This window comes from Botryllus schlosseri, chromosome 7 (assembly GCF_051294905.1).
Source record: "Botryllus schlosseri isolate E-star chromosome 7, Bs_hap1, whole genome shotgun sequence".
NCBI classification, from domain to species: domain Eukaryota; kingdom Metazoa; phylum Chordata; class Ascidiacea; order Stolidobranchia; family Styelidae; genus Botryllus; species Botryllus schlosseri.
Genome location: NC_137242.1, coordinates 25,306,235 through 25,326,550, shown reverse-complemented (window position 1 = coordinate 25,326,550; position 20,316 = coordinate 25,306,235). Strand labels below are relative to the sequence as shown.

General features: G+C 40.4%; 2 protein-coding genes and 1 non-coding gene across 3 annotated transcripts in view; 2 read left to right on the top strand and 1 right to left on the bottom strand.

Moving 5' to 3' along the window:
* The window catches only part of LOC145442888 (ribosome maturation protein SBDS-like), a 397,416-nt gene that overhangs the window by 143,910 nt on the left and 233,190 nt on the right, over nt 1-20,316 (bottom strand). The window lies entirely within an intron of this gene.
* LOC145443228 (eukaryotic translation initiation factor 2-alpha kinase 1-like) lies at nt 8,844-13,765 on the top strand. Its single transcript, XM_080321212.1, has one exon. It carries the CDS (start codon nt 9,868-9,870, stop codon nt 12,028-12,030), a length of 2,163 nt encoding a protein of 720 aa, XP_080177338.1. The 5' UTR covers nt 8,844-9,867; the 3' UTR covers nt 12,031-13,765.
* Trnar-ccu (transfer RNA arginine (anticodon CCU)) lies at nt 18,632-18,704 on the top strand. The gene has a single exon. It is a non-coding gene; the product is annotated as a tRNA-Arg (tRNA).

The following is a 20,316-nucleotide window of genomic DNA, read 5'->3' as shown; positions in this document are numbered from 1 at the left end:
CGATGTTTTAAATTTCGCGAGAATAAAGAACCTTGTGACTTATCGTGGTATGATTTGTATTTTGCGGTATCGCTGGCCGCAGGCTATTGCGGAAAGGTAGAGTTTTACAGAAAACAGTTTCATCGATTCAAAGTATACAGAAGTGGTTGATATGTACTATTTATTGAAAGTACTCGAGCATTTTTGCCGGGAAATGAAGTCAGTTTGTGTGTGTATAAAATAGTTCTGTCCATGTCGAAAACTGGCCCGGGGTCATTTAGAGTACATTATAGTCCATAACTTGAAATTATATGGTATGCCCGTAGCGAGATGTATTAATCAGTACAAAACTTACATATATTCCTGGGAAACCACAATTTTAGTGTGCCAAATGGGCCAGAATTCTCATTTGCGCTCATGTGGAACGTTTGCTGAGACCGTGAAATGAGTACACGCTCACAGCATCTCATTGAAGGCGGCAAAATCGCGTTTCGTGCATTTGCAAAACATGCTTATTTTCGACATTAGCAGGTTCGCTCGTAATTACCGAAAATGCTCAAATAACAAATCTCGTTGGCCGATAACAATTACAAGTTTCATAAGTGCCGAATATTGGTCAAAAACGATGTATTTTCGAATTTCTAGCCTTGGGCTATCGTTGGCCGCTTGTGCCACTGGTGGAAAAACAATAATTTCTACAACACCCGATAACCTTTGTGTTCCACTGAAAGTTACCACATGATATGCATTTGCTTTTTGCCTTCTGGGTACTGCGTTGTATTTTACTCGTGCAGGATCGAATACCGCGCGGATCTAAATTACATTGCGTTGTGGAGAAATAGTCCATCTTTCGAAATGACTTTACACAATGACTCACCTAACAAATCACGGTCCCTCTTACAAGAGATACAGATATTTGATGCATTTTTTGAAACAAGCACTATCTTACCTATGCGTATTGCGCTCTACTAATGCATCAGCGAATTCCTTTCCTTTAGTTTGTCAGACAAACTGTCCCAAGATGGCAATGATGGAGTGTCCGTCAAGACAAGAACGGCACTATATTGCTTCACTTGTTTCACGCAAAAACACGGCAAGCGTAACACACACCAGTTTGGTAAATGGAATGTGGAATTTTCGCATTGACTAAACTAACCCGGGTGTTATGCCTCGTTGGTTATCGCTGGACACGATTCGCAAACGCGATGATGTAATATACGCGATATTACCAATTCCAAAAGGGTTGCAAATCGTAGTTTTTTACGTGCATTAGTAGGCAAGCAGCGGAGATTGTTGTCTCTATAATCTTTTTACTACGGCGAATGTTTATTTTACATCTCATACAATTATTCTGATTCTCTTTTGAATTGGAAATAGCGACTGTAATTCTTGCCACCTCTTTTTGTCCCTTGTGCTTATTAATTATCTTCTTTCAATTTTCAATCATTGTGCAACTGCTGTGCATGCCTCCTCTTTATATCGCCTAGGCCCAGGTGAGTGTCTGATTTTCAAAGACTACTCCAAGTCTTTTCGATACATTTCAATCTATTCATTGTATCGCAGTCTTGTGGTGTCATAAAATGATGAAATTGTTAATAACTTGATACTGATGCTTCGCGGAAGAATATTACTATCAACCTTAAGAGATTTTTGGAGGTACAGAACTTCATTATACAATTGAATGGTATATTCATATTGAAAATCGTTGAGTAGTAGAGAATCGGAAAGAACATTGTATATTAACTATCGTATCACAAATATGACGTCACCATGCAGCATGAAATTACCCCTGACGAGTGTCAGCCGAAAATAGTTGGGCTCATTTCAATGTTAATGTATTATTCAATTATTACCAACTTACTTAGCCCCGGCTTTTCTTTGCACATATAGTCAATTGGCATAGAGCTGAGCTGAGTATGATTTTCGCCTTTGTATCACTACATCGCTACATCCAGCATCTCCCCCATGACGATGCATGTTCTATAAATAACTTTGCCTTTTGGGTATATATATTCCTTGTACCGCGCAGTGTATTCGATTCATATGCTTCGCTGCCCCTGACATGACTAACACAATATATAAGTAACCACGCCCAGGTACATGCCCACATGTCAAACGAGAGATAGATATCCAATTCTGAATTTTGGACAGCCTGAAATCATAGCGCTATTATAGGCGCCAGATGCGGAGTACAAAAGATAAATTGGTTTCTGGAGGGAGCTGAGGCACTGCACTGTTAGCAAAAAATGTGTGTATTCACACTCACGTACCACCCGTGATAAACGGGTGTGAATATACACCCGTAGTACACGAAACTATAGTTCAGTTCGGTTTATTAGCAATTTTATCGGTTCAATCCACGACAAAAATGCGATACAATGAAAACATAGGAAGGTATCGAAAAGACTTGGAGCAGTCTTAGGAATCAGACACCCACCTTGGCCTAGGCCAGTGGTTCCCAACCGGGGGGGAATTTAGACATTTTTAGGGGGGAATCTGGCTTTGGCGTTGTTTTGGAAGATGGACTTGGCTCACCAAGTTTTTCGATTTTTATGGTAGAACTGTAGTATGAATGTATGAAAGTAGTTCAGAATTTACAATGGTATGTTTCCTTGGCGGTGTATATTTAAATGGCTTCCGTATAGATATTACACTCCTGATAAAGTAAGGCTCGCGAGACGATTTCGTTGGGCCCGCGACAGCCTCTCGGCCAAATTGCTACTAAGCAGTAAAAAGTCAAGAAAAATTCTGCACAAGGCCGCTGGTCCAATTGTTTACCTTTTTAAGCCAACATGTGAGCTTACGTGAAAAACAAACCCTATTCATCGATTCAACTCAAGGCCATTCCAAGCGGACTCGCTGATTAGTTTTTCGTCAGCGGCTACCCGACCCGTAAAATACAAGTAAAATTTAGCTGTACTTTGCCAAAGTGTAGTGCGGCCCGTATTCGACATAGTTCGGACATATCTGAATATGTTTGGCCATTAAGTGCTCAGTCAACAAATGGTTGTGCGTTAAAAATCACCTTTTTAGTCAGAGGCAACTTTTTCATGGGGGGGGGGGGGATTTTAGCTCACGTACCGGCCAAGGGAGCCACGAGACGAAAAAGGTTGGGAACCACTGGCCTAGGCGATGTAAAGAGGAGGCATGCACACTGAATGAAAAGTAAAAGAAGATAGTAGATAAAAGCAAGCGACAAAAATGGGTTGGCATGTCATGGAGGCGAGATCGATGGGTCATAGCCTGCCTCAGACTTACACAACGGTATAAACCAAGCACAACACATATAAATCAGCACAGTGTTTTTGCTATGTAGGGTCGTAGCTGTATCAAAAGGATTGACATTGCTTGGTCAGGTATTGTTAAAGTCGCAGAGACGCTCAGATTGAAATTGCAGATATGGGATATCTCGATGAATGTTGGGTCCACTACATGATTTAACTTCTAGGACAACGTCAAGCAAATATGTTATTGATACCACATTCAGATATGGGATATCTCGATGAATGTTGGGTCCACTACATGATTTAACTTCTAGGATAACGTCAAGCAAAAAAGTTATTGATACCACATTCGTGCCAGAATACCGGCATACTCTGTTGAATAAATACCAGCCAGCGCTCGGTATTACTAAGACCAGTACGGTATGATATATCGACATATCACCTTTCATCACATGCCACTGATCTTGACGCTTGTCCCTTTATGTTATCTTCTTTAATTTTAAATCAGTGTTGCACATGCCTCCTCTTTCGCCTATGCCCACTTGCCTAGGTGCTGGATGTTTGAATTCAAATACTATACTCCAAGTCGTTTCGACATCTTCCTAAATTTTTTGTTGTACTGCAAACTTGTGGAGTATTGATTTGATAAATATTGTTAATAATAAACTGAACTGAATACTTATGTACAGAATAGTGTTGTCTTACACATTTGCATGATGCATAAGGTCTGCGGTTAAACTATACAGATACACTCAAACACCCTGACAGGGAATGACCTTATACCCAGTGTTGGGATCAAACCACTACCTTCGAGTCACGAGTCATTTCGAGTCATTGCATATTTTGACTCGAGTCAAGTCAAGTCAATCGATTTTTGGAGGTGACTCGAGTCAAGTCAAGTCACTCGGTTTTTGGGGTTGACTGAGTCAAGTCGAGTCAAGTCAAGTCAAGTCACGAGTCAAGTCATAATTCAAGTCAAGTTGCTCTTTCGAAGTATGAGGCATGATTACGCCATTGCATTTTGCTAGCTGGCTGAAATATAGATCGAGTGGTGATTGATTCTGAACCGATGAGCGAATATAGAGTTAAATATACACGCAAGAAGGCCCTGTATCGCTCACATATAAGTGGCATAGCCCCCGTTTATAGTTACCAATTAAAATAGCGAATAGATAATCGAATTGATAAGATGCAAATACATTACCCATTTACAAATTGATATGATACAAATCGAGCCAGCGCCAATGGTTGAGGAATATATAAACTATATATTCGAATTCAATTTCAATAAAACAAGAGGTTTGATTAAGGTAAGAACAGAGAACAGAGATAGACATCTTGCTAATAAATCATTTTACTTAGTTTACGGCAACGTACGCTGTAAGCTTCGATCACTTCGTTTGCGAAAAATCTATTGGTGAGAGAATAATGGAGGCTCAGTAAACCGCACGATCATTGAATGATTATTCGCTGTCACGGCGTTTCACACAAGTGTTTCGCGAACAATCAGACCATATATATGCTATGCATATGCTAGATACAGTGATTTTTATCGACACCGATTACTTGATGACTTGAAATTGACTCGTGAATTTTGCTCCGAGTCACGAGTCAATCCACATTTATGATACGCCGAGTCAAGTCGAGTCAAGTCATTTTAGCAAAGTGACTCGAGTCAAGTCAAGTCATACGAAAAAGCTGACTCGAGTCATCTCAACACTGCTTATACCCAGTTATCGATTCAGTGGTACCATCGCTTACGTCACGCTTTTAAATGTCTACTGACACCTAAATTGACCTTCTATCCCCATTCTTTTTACATCTTGTGTATAATTTCACCGTAATAGGTTTATGTTGTTTGGGTATATACTACAATGGTCAATAAAATGAAGAAAAAAATGGCAGAACATCTGAGAGCCGTTTCTGGAGTGTTCGCGGTTGCTGATTACGAATATCACATTAGTTTTGCCTTATTGACTCTTGTTCACAAGATATTTCTACCCCTGAAAAAGCCCAAATTTACTGTATTTACCCTTGAATATTTCACTTGATAGGTGGAAAATCGTACTTTTTCTAATTTTATACTGCGCATAAATAAATAATTGACTATGAAGAACCCTCATGTCGTTCTCAGTCATTTGATCAACATTAACATGACCTGGTGCGAAATATTTCTCAACCGTAAAAATTGTACTTATGCACAACGGAAATACATATTCTCCTGTATCAATTTGTCATTCTACCAAGATTAAAGAGGAGTATAAAGCTGTAAAATTTGTCCTTGAAAAGCTTAACTACAATACTCGTAATGCGTCTCATTTCTTTTGACTTTTAAATGAATAATTTTCCGCTGAGTCAACAAAGTGCAAAGTGGGTATACCTATAGTATCCCTATCAAACGAGAAGCTTAAATCAGGTATCTTTGATAGATTTCAGATTCGAATACGGATGAAAGATTCCAATTTCATATTAGGAAGGAGTTCACTGCATGGAATTTATCCTAAGATGTAGTAAATAAAACTTTTCAGGTGATCACAAAGCACCCAACTACAAACAGTTGGTCCGAAAATTCGTATCTGCATATGGAAAACTTGGGACAAACATGAGTATAAAAGTTCACTTCCTGTTTAGTCATCTTCACCAGTCACCAGTCACCAGTCACCAGTGCTATCAGTTCGCGTTATGTCCTCGGAGTCATGAATTGGTAGAGGAATTAATTTTGGCGCGTTTGATAAATGTGGAATAGTGATGTTGTTTATGGCATTCATGGTGTTTGTCGACTACAATGGCATTTACGCTAGGCCGATATTCCTTAGTTTTGATTCCGTAACTGCCGACTTGTAGCATGGCCCCCCTTCTAGGCTTTTGTAAGACACCGCTTATTCCAGTGATTCTCAAACTTTTTTTAGACACGCCCCCTTTATGATGGTGAAAAATTTCGCGCCACCCTCTTATTGTCAAATTGCAACGGATAGTTTAATGACATGAAAGGTTATGACTTGTTGATGAGAGAATTCTCAAATATGAAATTAGGGCTATACATATAGCAAAAAGTATGAATTGGAGGTAAATCGCGCAGATCGCGAAAAAATTTCAATTTACCGCAGCTTCGCGCCCCGCTTCAGATGCTTTCGCGCCCCAATGTGGGCGTCCCCCCAGTTTGAGAACCACTGGCTTAAGCGGATAGGATTGCGAGGTGGTTTCACATTGCACAAACATCATTTTCACCAACATACCATACCAATTTGGCGTAATCAGGAGGGGGCGAATTAATATAAGGTGGAGTCGTTTTAAGCAGATGTAATCAACTTGACTAATAGGCACCAGCTCTTCGGCGCCAAAAATACACTTAAGGTGGATAGGTTTCAGCCAACACGAAGTGCGATCCCAGAAAGATCGCAGGTGATAGAACCTTAACCGAAGATCGCGCGGGATGGCGCTGTCCTTGCAACCTCAGTCCCGCGCTATGAATGCGAGGAGCAGAGGGAGTATATATTGCGCCCCAAAAATAAATAAAATTGAGAATCGTGCGCATTTCAGCAAATACATTTCTCTTTTATTTGGTTGTGGCACGTGTGAGCGATCTTTTAAGTGACGACAACTTTCTCTGGAGGTCACGAAATAACAGCATTCTTCAACTAAGTAAGTAATTACAAGTGGCCTGCCCGACGCTCACCCTTCAGAAACTCATCAATGGTCTTAACGTGTGGTATGAACATATAGCTCAAGATGAATAATTGCGTGCCTTCTAAATCTTTGAAGACACCGCTTTTATCAGCTCTACTGGTAAATCTTATATTGATAACGCATATGCAGGACCGTAACAGAGTCGCACCCCAAACCCCCCAATCATTAACGTGCCCTAAACTTTCGAAGAGGCCACCTCCCTTAGCTCTACTGGTAAATCTGATCACTTGGGGAACTACTAATATCATTGTCAAAACTTTATTCGCGCTTCGTACCACTATATAATACACCGCGTACACCTATATGACAATGAAGTGAGACTTTCGACTCGAGTAACCGTGACATGGGAGGTCGGGGGAACAAAGCCCCTTCCCCCAGGAGTTCAGTTGATCGCCCTATGGGTTGACCAAGACCAGGGCGTGCAAGAAACAATATTATTGACCAAATTTAACCAAAATGTTCGCACTTCGCGCGGAGGTAGGGCCTCTGATCCCCCTAACATTATGTGTGTGGGTGAACGATCACCGTAACAGCTGTGTTAATAACATAAAACTCTGCACACCAAATTTGGTTCAATTCTAACATGTATAAGGCTCCGCAGGTCCAATAAAAAAATTTAATTTATACAGGAAAATTATTAAAAAAAAAATTTCAAAATTTTCTGTCAACCTCATGAAATTGTTGAGCTGTCTTCAGAGACGATGCAATTCGGACTAGTAGAAGCGGAGTTATTTGAATTTTTTGTTGATAATTATCGGATTATCCTTGATTGGTGGATAATCCGACGATTATCAACGAAAAACTCCAATAACTCCACTTCTACTAGTCCGAATCGAGTCAAATTTTTTGTGCATCGTCTCTGAAGACCGCTCAACAATTTAATGAGGTTGACAAAAAAATTAAAAAAAAAAATATTTTTCAATTTTTCTGTATAAATTAAAAATTTCAATTGAACCCGCGGAGCCCTATACTTGTTAGAATTGAACCAAATTTGGTATGCAGAGTTTTTTTAGGGTAACCTGACAATTTAATCACTGAATGGCTGGAATCCAGAAAAAGAAGTTATTTTCGAACAGCCCTAGTGTGTAGCTTAAATAGCAATGATATTGAGCGAAGCCTGCAGCTTTTCTGAAATTCGTCTTGTCTTCGTGTTTTTGTCATATGACCTACTTTAAATAAAATTCTGAATCTCTGCGACATGGTCGGCACAAACTGAGAAGTTTACCTCTGACTCCAGTATACAAATATTTAGTGCTCTAAACCTTCTTTTAATTTCAGCTTTCGGTTTGCGTGGTTTTAGTCCACGCATCAACCAAGTTTTATGTTTTGAATTCCAAGCATCCTCTCGCGGGCCGCATTTGGCCCGCTGGCCGCACTTTGCAAAGGTCAGCCCTGAACAATGGTCTATGTGCGCCACCTTGCGGTCAAGTTCCGTTGATCACGTTGGACGATACGGAGATACGATTCTCTCCGTAATGAATACGGGACTTCAGTTTATACTATGTATTCGGAAGTTTATATAAAAAGGTAGGGCCCTCCAGTATGACTATAGATTACTAACCTACGGAGGTTAGTAGGTTAGTAATCTATAGTATGACTGCGCGGAATGATCCGGACATTGTCCGGCCCCAGATTTGCAAACTGCATCAGGTATTCCCGTTCCGAGTAGTTTCTTCTCCACAGCTATCTCGAAAAAGAAACCTAGGTCAATGCGCTTATATTATTTCAGTATTTTCCAACTTATGCAGTCAGGACATATCATACCAAGTTATGTTCTGTTGTCGAAATCCGGATCGAGATTAGCACTGCAGTATCGAATGTAAACAATCTGCAAATATTCATTTGCCGAATGCCGATGTCACCTTTCGGCGAGTGTTTACTTTGAAGTCCACTTGTTGCTGAGTGTTGACTGCGGACGCTTTGAAACACCGTAGCTTGATTTATCAGTGTCGTTGCGTTGTATTCTTGTATAGTATAGTGCTTGAGATATAGCGGGCTCGAACTTCGGGACGGTTTTTATATGACGTCATATCGGACATGACGTCATTTTCTAGAAAAGTTGACGTAGAGGCGTGGAAATAAACGTTCCGCCTGGCGCCGTGTCCCAGTGGCGGTGTTGCGGTGTTGCCAAGATCCGAGTGTTTTTGCAATGGAGCTAGCGTATTTTGACAGGACTGTTGTTCTTGTTCTTTCTTGAGAAATGCATTTAACCAAGGGTGCTATTGATGTGCTTTACATAAGTGGTCTAGACCTGGAGGATATGATATCGTGCATGTAACTGAGCAATCAATCAATCAATCAATCAGGTTTATTAATATTTTCATCGTTTCAAAACATCACAAGACTGCGATACAATGAAAAGATAGGAAGGTGTCGAAACAACATGGAGTAGCCATTAAGATCAGACACCCACCTTAGCCTAGGCAAAGTAAATAAGAGGCATGCACACTGAATAAAAAGTAATGCAGAGAATATAAGACGCAAGCGACAAAATGAGGTGGCATGTGGCGGAGGGCGAGGTCGATGTTAGGTCGTCGTCCGGTAATCCTGAAGACTGGCTAATATTGATTTAGAAGAAATAGCCTGTATTTCGACTTGAATGAGGACATGCAGTAGTGAGTAGTCCTCGGCCATGTCCAACTTTACCAGGCCACAACTGGCAGTTTCTAAAAACCGATCCGATCCAGATGAAATAAATATTATTAAGTTGCTATGGAATTGGATCCAGCTAGTTATGTTTCAGTTGCAATTTTTTTATGATTGTTAGTTCTATATATACTTCCAGTTGCAAATTTTGAAATCCAGTAGTTTACATTTAACACTAGTCTTCATGCAATCCATAAGTTTTTCATTCACTATTTTTCAGATTCTATCAAGTGTACAATACTGTTGCTGATATCAAGAGTATTTCTATAAATCACACCAAAATCGATCTCAACGTTACCGCAAATGCATTGGTAGCACCGATGAATGCCAGATGTTACGACGCACGATGTCTTCAGTATTCCCGAATTCCTTATCACTCCTTCGGCCTGAGCAAGTCAAAAAGACATCTCAACCCAACCCAGGACTAGATGACAGCATGTCATCATTGACAAGGGCTTTGCTTGCTGTGAAGAAAGTTGATAAAAAGGTGCCTGTGATCCAGCAATCGTTTTTGATTGGGTCTTTACTGGAACAGTTGTGTTCGTTATACGAAACTGATGAAGCAAAATCTAAAAAACTGTATTACGCTCTGTGTGAGCAGTTGGCAAAGTGGAACATTATATCGCCTGCTGCGTATTTGGAAGAATTCACATCAGTACAAACGCAGTATCGAAACGCCCTTTATAATATCATACAGTCGTCACTGTCATCGTTAAATATAGATCCAACACGGTTGCCCGCCATGTTAGATGCAAAAGGCGAAACTTCGAAGTTTAAACCAATCGTGGTCGACCGCGATAAAGTCTTCAATTTTGAAATGTCACGTTACCGACACGAATTTATCGAAAAAGGAAAACTCGGTAGTGGCGGGTATGGAAATGTGTACAGAGCTGAAAGTAAAATAGATGGACAAGAGTACGCTGTTAAAAAAGTTACCCTGCGAAATTCACTACTTGACGAGAGAAACGATGCGCTTTTAAGGGAGGTGAAGGTTCTCGCTAGTTTGAGGCATAAGAACGTAGTGCAATACCATTCAGCGTGGATCGAACATGAGACGGAATCTCCCAAATCGAATACAAATCTTGAAGTAGAATCAAGTCTAGACAGTGATGAAGTGATTCCTTTTACGTCAAGACAAGCGTTACCTCATGCCGACTCCTTTTTACTCGAATCGTCAGAACCTGAAGATGAATTCCGCTCTTTTGACGATGTGTCTTCAGGAAAATTCGGAAGCTTTACATTCTTGGATAATGGACGCAATGCAGTCGTTAATAAAATCCCGGCTGTGCCTGGCGTATCAAAATTTTGGAACCAGAGCAGTGCTTCGGAAGCAACGGGTGCCTCGGATGCAACCGGTGCTAAAGATTCAGGTCGAATCCAATTCACTATATCATCTGCGGAATCTGACGATGAGTTCAGCTTTGAAGACTCAAGTCCGGTTGATTTCTTTAAAAAAACGCCACATTCACCTCCTAAAGAGGTCATTATGACGGAAGGTGTCAAAAGAGACTTGCAACTTCACAAAGTCAAAAGTTTCATATACACTCGCACAGCTGATACGCCGAGGCTCAAAGATTTGTTCAGAAAGCCGAGAAACCAGTCCTTCGGCTCGATGGCGGATCGAGATTTTCAAAATACGGATGAAATCAGTGTGCTGTCGACCTCTGGAGAATTGTTGAAGTTCAAAAAGCCAATTAGCAATCCAAATAAGTTGGTGTTATATATGCAGATGCAACTGTGTCAAATGTCTCTCAAACATTGGCTTTCCGTACGCAACAGGAGTATATCCAACGGCAAAAGATACTTCCATGACACCCCATCGTTTCGTATCATGAAGCAAATAGCTTCCGCACTACAATTTATACACTCGAAAAATTTGATCCATAGAGACATAAAGCCAGCTAATATATTTCTTAATGAGGAGGACAATCCGCATATATTGGTGGGTGATTTCGGATTGGCGAAAACAAATTTTGAGGGTTCCTATGATGCTGTCGATGAAAACACGGCGCCTGTACGTCTGCGTAGGATTGGTAGTCATACGTCCGGGGTAGGTACAACCACGTATGCCGCTCCTGAACAGCTTGTCGTTGATGTGTATGATGCAAAAGTCGATATGTACAGCTTTGGTATCGTAATTTATGAATTATGGACACCGTTCAACACCGGGATGGAAAGAGCCAGACAGATTAAGTTACTACGCAACCATCACATCCCCGATGATTTCATCAAAAAATATCCAGAGCTGGGAAGGCTGATTACGTCGCTGCTCGATCACAACCCGAAACTGCGACCCAGTTCTGGCGATTTGCTAAAAAATGAATTTTTCGAAGAATCAAAAGATCGAGTCATCGATGATCAATTTCGTAAGATTTTGAGTTTGGAAAATGAAGTGGATCAATTGAAAATTGCCAATAAAAGACTGGCTGCTCTACTTGAAGGAAAACAGTCTGTTTCTATGATGGCACATTCTTGCGGAGACCATGCGAATTAAATTCTCAGGTTTTGTTACATGCCACTGTTACTGCATATCTTGTCACTGTTGTCTGAGATTAGACGCTGACAAATCATTCAATACAGAGCGGACATCGACAAGAGTTTTGTATTTGCTACGCACCTGTAGGCTTCTTATAGTTTTGAAATGCATGCATTTTTACTGATGCACGGTAATGTCTTGCCCTGCCATTGAGCTTCAATGGCATTTTGAATTATGTGCCAAAACGTTGTGATGAATTATATATGAATATTTGAAGAGCTTCTTTGAGGTTCAGAACTTTAATACGGTATACAATTGAATAATATATTCATATTGAATTAAACCTGAATATTTTCGGCTGGCTCATCAGGGGTAATCGTCAGCAATTAGTAGAGAATAGGAATGAACATTGTATATCAATTCGGTGATATGGTCATTGTTGATGTACAATGTTCTTTCAAATTCTCTACTGGTTGCTGAAGATTACCCCTGACGAGTGTCAGACATGGATATTTGGGTTTATTTCAATATGAATATGTTATTCAATTGTATGTATGTGTATTCAATGATTGAATGATGAATTGTGCCAGACTTTGAAAAAAAAACGTACATACCGTAACTTTGTATCCACTGTCAAACTGACCGTATTGCATCGTTCTGAAGTTAATCATAGATTGATTGTGACAAATGAGAACCACTATTTTTTTATTTAAAGCTCTGGCGTCACTTGTTGAATGGTGCCCTAGTGGATATTTACAACCATTTTTCTGGTAATTGCCGCTGCTGTGTTATTTTCGATATTGAATCTACTAAAAAGTTCATGCATTCACAGCCTGAAGACGCTGGTTCTAAGATGAGTTCAAGTTTGCTTAATTATGAATTGTTTGGTTGAATGTATGTGACGCTTTTTAGTCAATGTGGTTTGGCTTGACAGAAACGAGGGAAGATTTGCCTTTCTTACCTGTCCTTGATTTGTTGTGTGATATGATAATATTCGTAGCAGAAAAAGATCCAGCACACCTGAGCATAACTCCCAGTAATTCTGCAGGTCATGTTACAAACTTGTTGGGTCTTCTTGATATTTTTGTAACGTCACATTTTCTTTCAATGGTATATTTTTCAAATATTTTTGGCTGATATAGTGTTTGCACACTGCACAGTTTGTGGTAACATTGCATGTCTATTCCGCATTTATAAATAAGAATAGCAACTAACGGTTGCTGCATTTTTCTGTCATGGATTTTTTGTACAGCAATAGATGCCTAAAGGCCGTGACAAATACGTCGTTTCCCCCCAATCCTGTCATGTGCTTTTCTCTCTGATTATGTAGTATCATTCATCACTCTTCTGACCCATCATGGCCTTACTTTTTTTAAAAAGGTCTTAAATTAAACAGCAAACACCATTATGCAAGAGTTCTCAGAGCCATTATGTTCTCATAACTGCTCGGCCTGTTCAGCAGCACACCACGCCTTGTTGGTTGTGCAAAAGTCTTGACATGGTATTCCCTTAAATCAGGGATGTCTAGAACTGGTAGTGTAAATAACTGTATTTTTCATGGGACCATTCAAGTTGGGATTGCATTTTAGTAATCTTCCATGCCCATGTGATGTTATGTACTGTTATGTTTTGGAATCGTTTCGTTTTAAGTTTATACACTGTGAATTTAAATTTGTCGATTTGGAAAACGATTTGTGGTGCTTGGTTGTGGGAGAACGAATATATGCGCGGAGTGGTGCGGCTTTTTGAAACACAGCTCGAGTTCGTATAAGGAGTGGTCGAATTAGTCTTTCACACTGGTCAAATATGAGTATGAGCAGTAGTCCAGTGGTTCTCAACCTTTCTTCACCTCGCGGACCGGTAAAATTTCAAATATTTGGCGGACCGGTGGACTTTCAAAAATTGAAATCAATCCAAGTATGCAGCCGTTTTTTCAGGTATATGGTGCTAGTGAGTGACATTTAGAGGGGTTTGATCGTAATTATTTAAGTTCATGATGGCATCCATGTGATTTTGCGGTAGTGAGTCTACGACCTAGGTATAATTGCATTGGCCAGATAAACGTACTCTCGCTGAGAGTATAGTTTACAGTCTTTCGCGCCAAAAATTGTGGGTTTAACCGAGAGAAGATGCGTTTCGGAGTCGAACCAAAGCACCTCGCCACATTGCCCACTACCACCAAACGTAGGCTACTACGAATGCAATGCGCCCAGGGATATCTAGGTATAGATATCCCTGAATGCGCCGCACAAACACACCTGACAACAGATATACCGGCCATCGTAAAAATCGTGGTAGGAAAAACACTTCGTCAGCCCCCCCCCCCTAAAAAAACGTTGGTCTTGGGCCCCCACATGATGATACGCCAAACTTCTGGGGTCTCTCCCCCAGACCCCACGGCGAAATGAATGTTTTCGCCAGTACTTGTGACTCGTGAGTACATTCATTCTACCCAGTGTAGAACGTCTTGGACTTCAAGTCAAATCGAACATGTTTTTGTTTACAGACCTAATGTCACCCCACAAAGTTCTGACTCAGTTTAAAATTTGATGTTATATTTATTTAATCAATGGACGAGCCTGCAACATATTACATCTTTAAATTACGGTATAAAATTGTAATATACCTGGCGAACCAGCAGGAAACAGTGTTGGGATCAAGTCACTACCTTCGAGTCACGAGTCATTTCGAGTCATTGCACATTTTGACTCGAGTCAAGTCAAGTCAATTGATTTTCGAAGGTGACTCGAGTCAAGTCAAGTCAGTCGATTTTTGGAGGTGACTCGAGTCAAGTCGAGTCAAGTCAAGTCAAGTCACGAGTCAAGTCACAATTCAAGTCAAATTGCCTTTTCGAGGTATGAGGCGTGATTACGTCATTGTATTTTGCTAGCTGTCTGAAATACAGATTGAGTGGTCATTGATTTTGAACCGATAAACGAATATAGAGTTAAATATAAACCCAAGTAAGGCGCTGTATCGCTCAGATACAAGTAGAACTAATAAACTACGTAAGTAATTGCACAGCCTCAGTTTATAGTCACCAGCCAAAATAGAGAAACGAATTGATAAGATGCAATACATTACCTTTTGCATATTGATATTGTGGTGATTATTGTCTCTTCGTGATCTCACCAATTGTGTTGATTACCCGCATTTGTGTTGATTACCCGCATCTTACCTTACCTATATATATATAGAGTGTTTTATGTACCGCGTTTAGTTGCTTGAGTCTTCATTTAGTTAATAAAAACCAAACTTGCGTTGAGGTCGTAGTACGTTTTCAGTACAATTTTTATTAACTAAATGAAGACTCAAGCAACTAAACGCGGTACATAAAACACTCTATATATATAGGTAAGGTAAGATGCGGGTAATCAACACAAATGCGGGTAATCAACACAATTGGTGAGATCACGAAGAGACAATAATCACCACAGATATGATACAATACGACCCTGCGCCAATGGTTGAGGACTATGTATTTCGAATTCAATTTCAACAAAACAAGAGGTTTTGTCAAGTTAAGAACGCAGAACAGAAATAGACATTTTGCTATTAAATTACCTTACTATACTATAGTTTACTATAGGCTTTAAGCTTCGATCACTGCGTTTGCGATCAATATATTTGTGAGAGAACAATGGAGGCTCAGTAAAACGCACGATCATTGAATGATTGGTAGCTCTCACGGGTTACACCAGCGTTGCGCGAACAATCCGAACATATGCAAGATACATTGATTTTTATCGACACTAATTACTTGATGACTTGAAATTGACTCGTGAATTTTTCTCCGAGTCACGAGTCAATCCACATTTCTGATACGCCGAGTCAAGTCAAGTCATTTTAGCAAAGTGACTCGAGTCAAGTCAAGTCATACGAAAAAGGTGACTCGAGTCTGACTCGAGTCATGACTCGAGTCATTCCAACACTGGCAGGAAAGTCGTCGCGGACCGGTGGTTGAGAACCACTACAGAAGTCGGCATTGTGGCATTGGTGCTACTACTGAGATGTAAGTGTTGTCGAAATGAAAAATGATATTTGGAGCGATCACTAGGAGAGGACTTAAATACCTCAAGTTCAGGGCCGTACCCCAAACCTCCCAATTAGAGGGCGGCCCAAATTTTTTTCGCAAATCAACAAATTATAGAGTCTATTTAGTGGGAGCAGGGATATCTAGAAACTAGATATCCCTGAGTGGGAGATTTCGTACAACTTCAAGATGTTTTAACGCGATAGTGTAACTAATCGTCTGCTTTTTAATATGGGTAATTGGGTACCCATGTCGCCCCAAAAATAAAATACGCATCGTTTATAAAAAAAATAGGCATTTCAGCGCTGGCAGTTATCTCTCTACGACTTCTGGAATTTCGGTCAGCATGCGACTTCGCGAAGTGTGTTACCAAACAAAACAAGAAACAGCTAAAATATCGAAATAATTTCCCGGAAAATCTTGGCACAATCAGCTATTGGTAAGGAGAAAGTGCCCCACGATATCTGAAGGTGTTTGAGGTAAAGATACAGAGTAGATTGGAGAACTCACAGATGTTAGCTGACTATTGCTCCAGTATATTAAGCGAGACAACCCACGCTGACAAAATTATGAGTTATTAGTGTAAGTTTGAACCCTGAAACTCGCACTTTATTTGTCTTGCAGAAGCAATATCAGTTTAAATCCACCGAATAAAGCGGTGCAAACTTTTATTTAAAGTCTATTGCAGTGGTTCCCAACCTTTTTCGTCTCGTGCCCCCCCTGTGCCGATATTTGAGCTAAAATCCCCCCCCCCCTACCACAAAGTTGCCTGTGACTAAAACAATGTGCTTTTTAACGCGCAGCCATTTGTAGACTGAGCAATTAATGGCAAAACACATTCAAACATATTCAGATATGTACGAACAATAGCGAATGCGGACCGCACTAAACTTTGGTAAAGTACAGTCAAATTTGACCTGTTTTGGACCGGTCGGGTAGCCGCTGACGAAAAATAAATCACCAAGTCCGCTTGCTAAAGACTTGAGTTGAATCGATGAATTTGATATGTTTATCACGTTAGCTCATATGTTGGCTTAAAAAGTTAAACAATTTCACTAGCGGCCTTGTGCTGAATTCGCCTTGACGTTTTTACTGCTTAGAAGCAATTTGGTCGAGAGGCTGTCGCGGACCCAACGAAATCGTCTCGTGAGCCTCACTTTATCAGGGGGGTGTAATATATACGGTAGGCATCTAAAAATACACCTAGCTATAAATCCGCCAAAGAAACATACAATTGTAAAGAACTAATTTCTACTTAGCAGTTCTATACCATAAAAATCTAAAAATCTTTAAACCCAGTGTATCTTCAGATACAATGCAAATTTCCCCCAAGGGGGGAATTCCCCCCCCCCCCTTTCCCCGGTTGGGAACCACTGGTCTATTGTTTTACTTTCGGCTGCTTGTGGTTTTTGAAACGTTTTATACAATAAACACAAAATAATAAAAGAAAAACAGAAGTCACTTTTGAATTCAGCACCCAAAAGTTAGTCCATATCAATTGTCAACAAAAATTGTGCTGAACAGTGTTATCCATTGCAGATTATGTCGAGTGGGCCGGGTCGGCCGGGTCATACCAAAGACTCGAAAATTGGTATCCGCAGCTACCCTGCTAGGCGCTGGATGGATAGCATGGAGGAGAAAAAAACGAGGGCGCAGACTAGATGACCTCACGGCCGTATCGCAACTCCGTCGTCAAAGCATCTCGATGGTGCAGGCGAAAAAGAATATCATCTCTCTCCAAATGTCTGAATTAAGCAGATTCGACTGTATATTAATCGCGGCTACTGCGATGAAGCTTCCACTCGTAACGCTGGCTGAACAAAATTTCAATCAAAGGTGCATTGTATTTCTGTTTCAGAAATATTTTTATTTGCAATCTGAATGACTCTGTATGTCTCTCTCTCTCTCTTGCAAATCTAAATATTCTGTCGCTTCCAGCACTCTCTCGTTTGCGCGGTGATGTTTTGCTCTTTTGCTCTCTAAGTGCCATGAAGAAGTACCTTATTGGGTTTGTTAGGTCGCGTGTATATGTACAATTGCACATAACCCATAGTTACACGAAGCAAATATAGCTTGAGCCGCAGGAACATGGACGATGTGTCGTGCCCTAATTATGGATGCATACTGCATGATATACATCTAATTTTCCGAGTTTGGAGGAATGCTGTACGACTATCACTGTTTATGTTGTAATTCTGATTTGCATTAATTGTTCTTCTGTTTTCAGACAGATGTATGTACCTACAAACCAAATAATTTTGGTCACCCCTATCAACCCCGCCCTTATAGAAACACCTCTTGTATGTTGGCCATTTTACCTCTGAAATCACTGATACAATATTTAGCCACGGTTATACGATTGACCTCACAAGCGCGTATATATCCTGGTAGTATATGATTCACCGATATTGGTCACGCCAATGTTGATCAAAATGGAAAATTTCGATCTAATTACGCATCAGACCCTAAAACTGCTTCGGTGGATTTAATTGTATGATGATTCGATTCGAATTGGGTTTTGGAACGGATTGAATGAATAAAAGCTACTACGTAAAATCTGGAGCATGCCGTTGAGAGCTAGCGGTCGCCCATGTGGCCCAATGGATAAGGCATCGGCCTCCTAAGCCGAGGATTGTGGGTTCGAGTCCCACCATGGGTTCTTTTATGACAGCGAGTGAATTTCCATTTTCATATGATATATGCTACCCTACTCCCGCATGATTGAGTAGGCCTATTCTACAATGGTTACAGCCGATTCCCGACTTCGTTTAGCCAATTTTCATGTATAAACAACGGTTTCCAATAGCAACAATCGTTGTAACACTCAAGTGGACTTGGACATCATACAAGGGCGTAGATTATAAAGTTATATTAACCGGGAGAATGCAAACCGTCTGATTATCTGTTGGATACGATTTCGCGCAGGGATTATCCCTATAGCTGCATCTTTGTGCATGCATTCCTGTGAGTGTGCTGTGTGCACCCTTTTGTACTGGTGCATCCCATGCACATTTTAATGCACACTGGGGTGCACTGGCCGTGCACATCTGTTGAAGAGCAGAGATCTATAGTATCGCATCGAGTCATAATTATCGATATGGCTTATTTTTTAATTCTGTCAGTTTAGTAAGGTGCTGACGAAGTGCTGTGTCGGTTCTGTCGACACAGTTATTAGGTCTACTGTCAAAGTTTGATATAGGCTACACGCGATATCTTCGGCGAACCGGTCGGACTTTAAATTAATGTACTATCTATTGCAGTAATTAAGGCTAAATGTCTCTGATGATCTGTATTAGAAGTATCGCTAACCAAATATCTTGGGATTTCTGAATACTTAACTCGAGAATCGTCATTGACAGACAGTGACAGAAAACGACGAAGTAAAAGTTCTGTGGGTACCAGTTCATCAACGTAAAATAACGCCCAACGTCGGGCTCGAACCCACGACCGTTGGTTTACGGGGCTGAGGCTGATTGTGGGGGTTCCATGGCCATGAGTGGAATCAAATTTATATCTTCGTAAGAGGAATAGTATATTCGACAGATCACATGAAAATACTCCGCTAGCCTAGGCTTTTTTAGGGAATACTTTTCAGGGAATACATTTATTAGGGAGTATTAAAAAACACATTTCAAATTATCCTTGATTGGTGGATAATCCAAAAATTATCAACGAAGAACTCAAATAACTCCGCTTCTACTAGTTGGAATTGAGTCAAATTTGCTTTGCATCTCAACAATTTCATGGGATTGACAGAAAAATTTGATTTTTTTTTTATTTTCCCTAATATTAAAAAATTTAACTTAGTCTGTGGTGGCTTATACGTGTTAGAATTGATCCAAATCTGGTGTGCAACGTTTTTAGGCTAACCTGACAATTTGATCGGGAATGGCTGGAATCCGAAAAAAAGGTTATTTTTGAACAACCCTAATGCACATGCACGATTGCACATCCGTTGATGTGGCGTTCATCTTCATGTCTCAATAATAGGGCCTACACATGACACAATGCGATGCAATCAACAGATATAAGGATGTCGAATTACAAGCAAGTCGAAATACAAGCAATTTCTTCGCGCTAGTCAGCAGCCTTCCGAAACATGCCACCTCATTTTGTCGCTTGCCTTATATTCACTGCTTTACTTTTCATTCAGTGCGCATGCCTCTTCACTACTTCGCCTAGCCAAGGTAGGTGTCTGATTTCAAAGACTACTTCAAGTCGTTTCGACCCCTCTTTTTCATTTGTATCGCAGTTTTGTGGCGTTTTGAAAT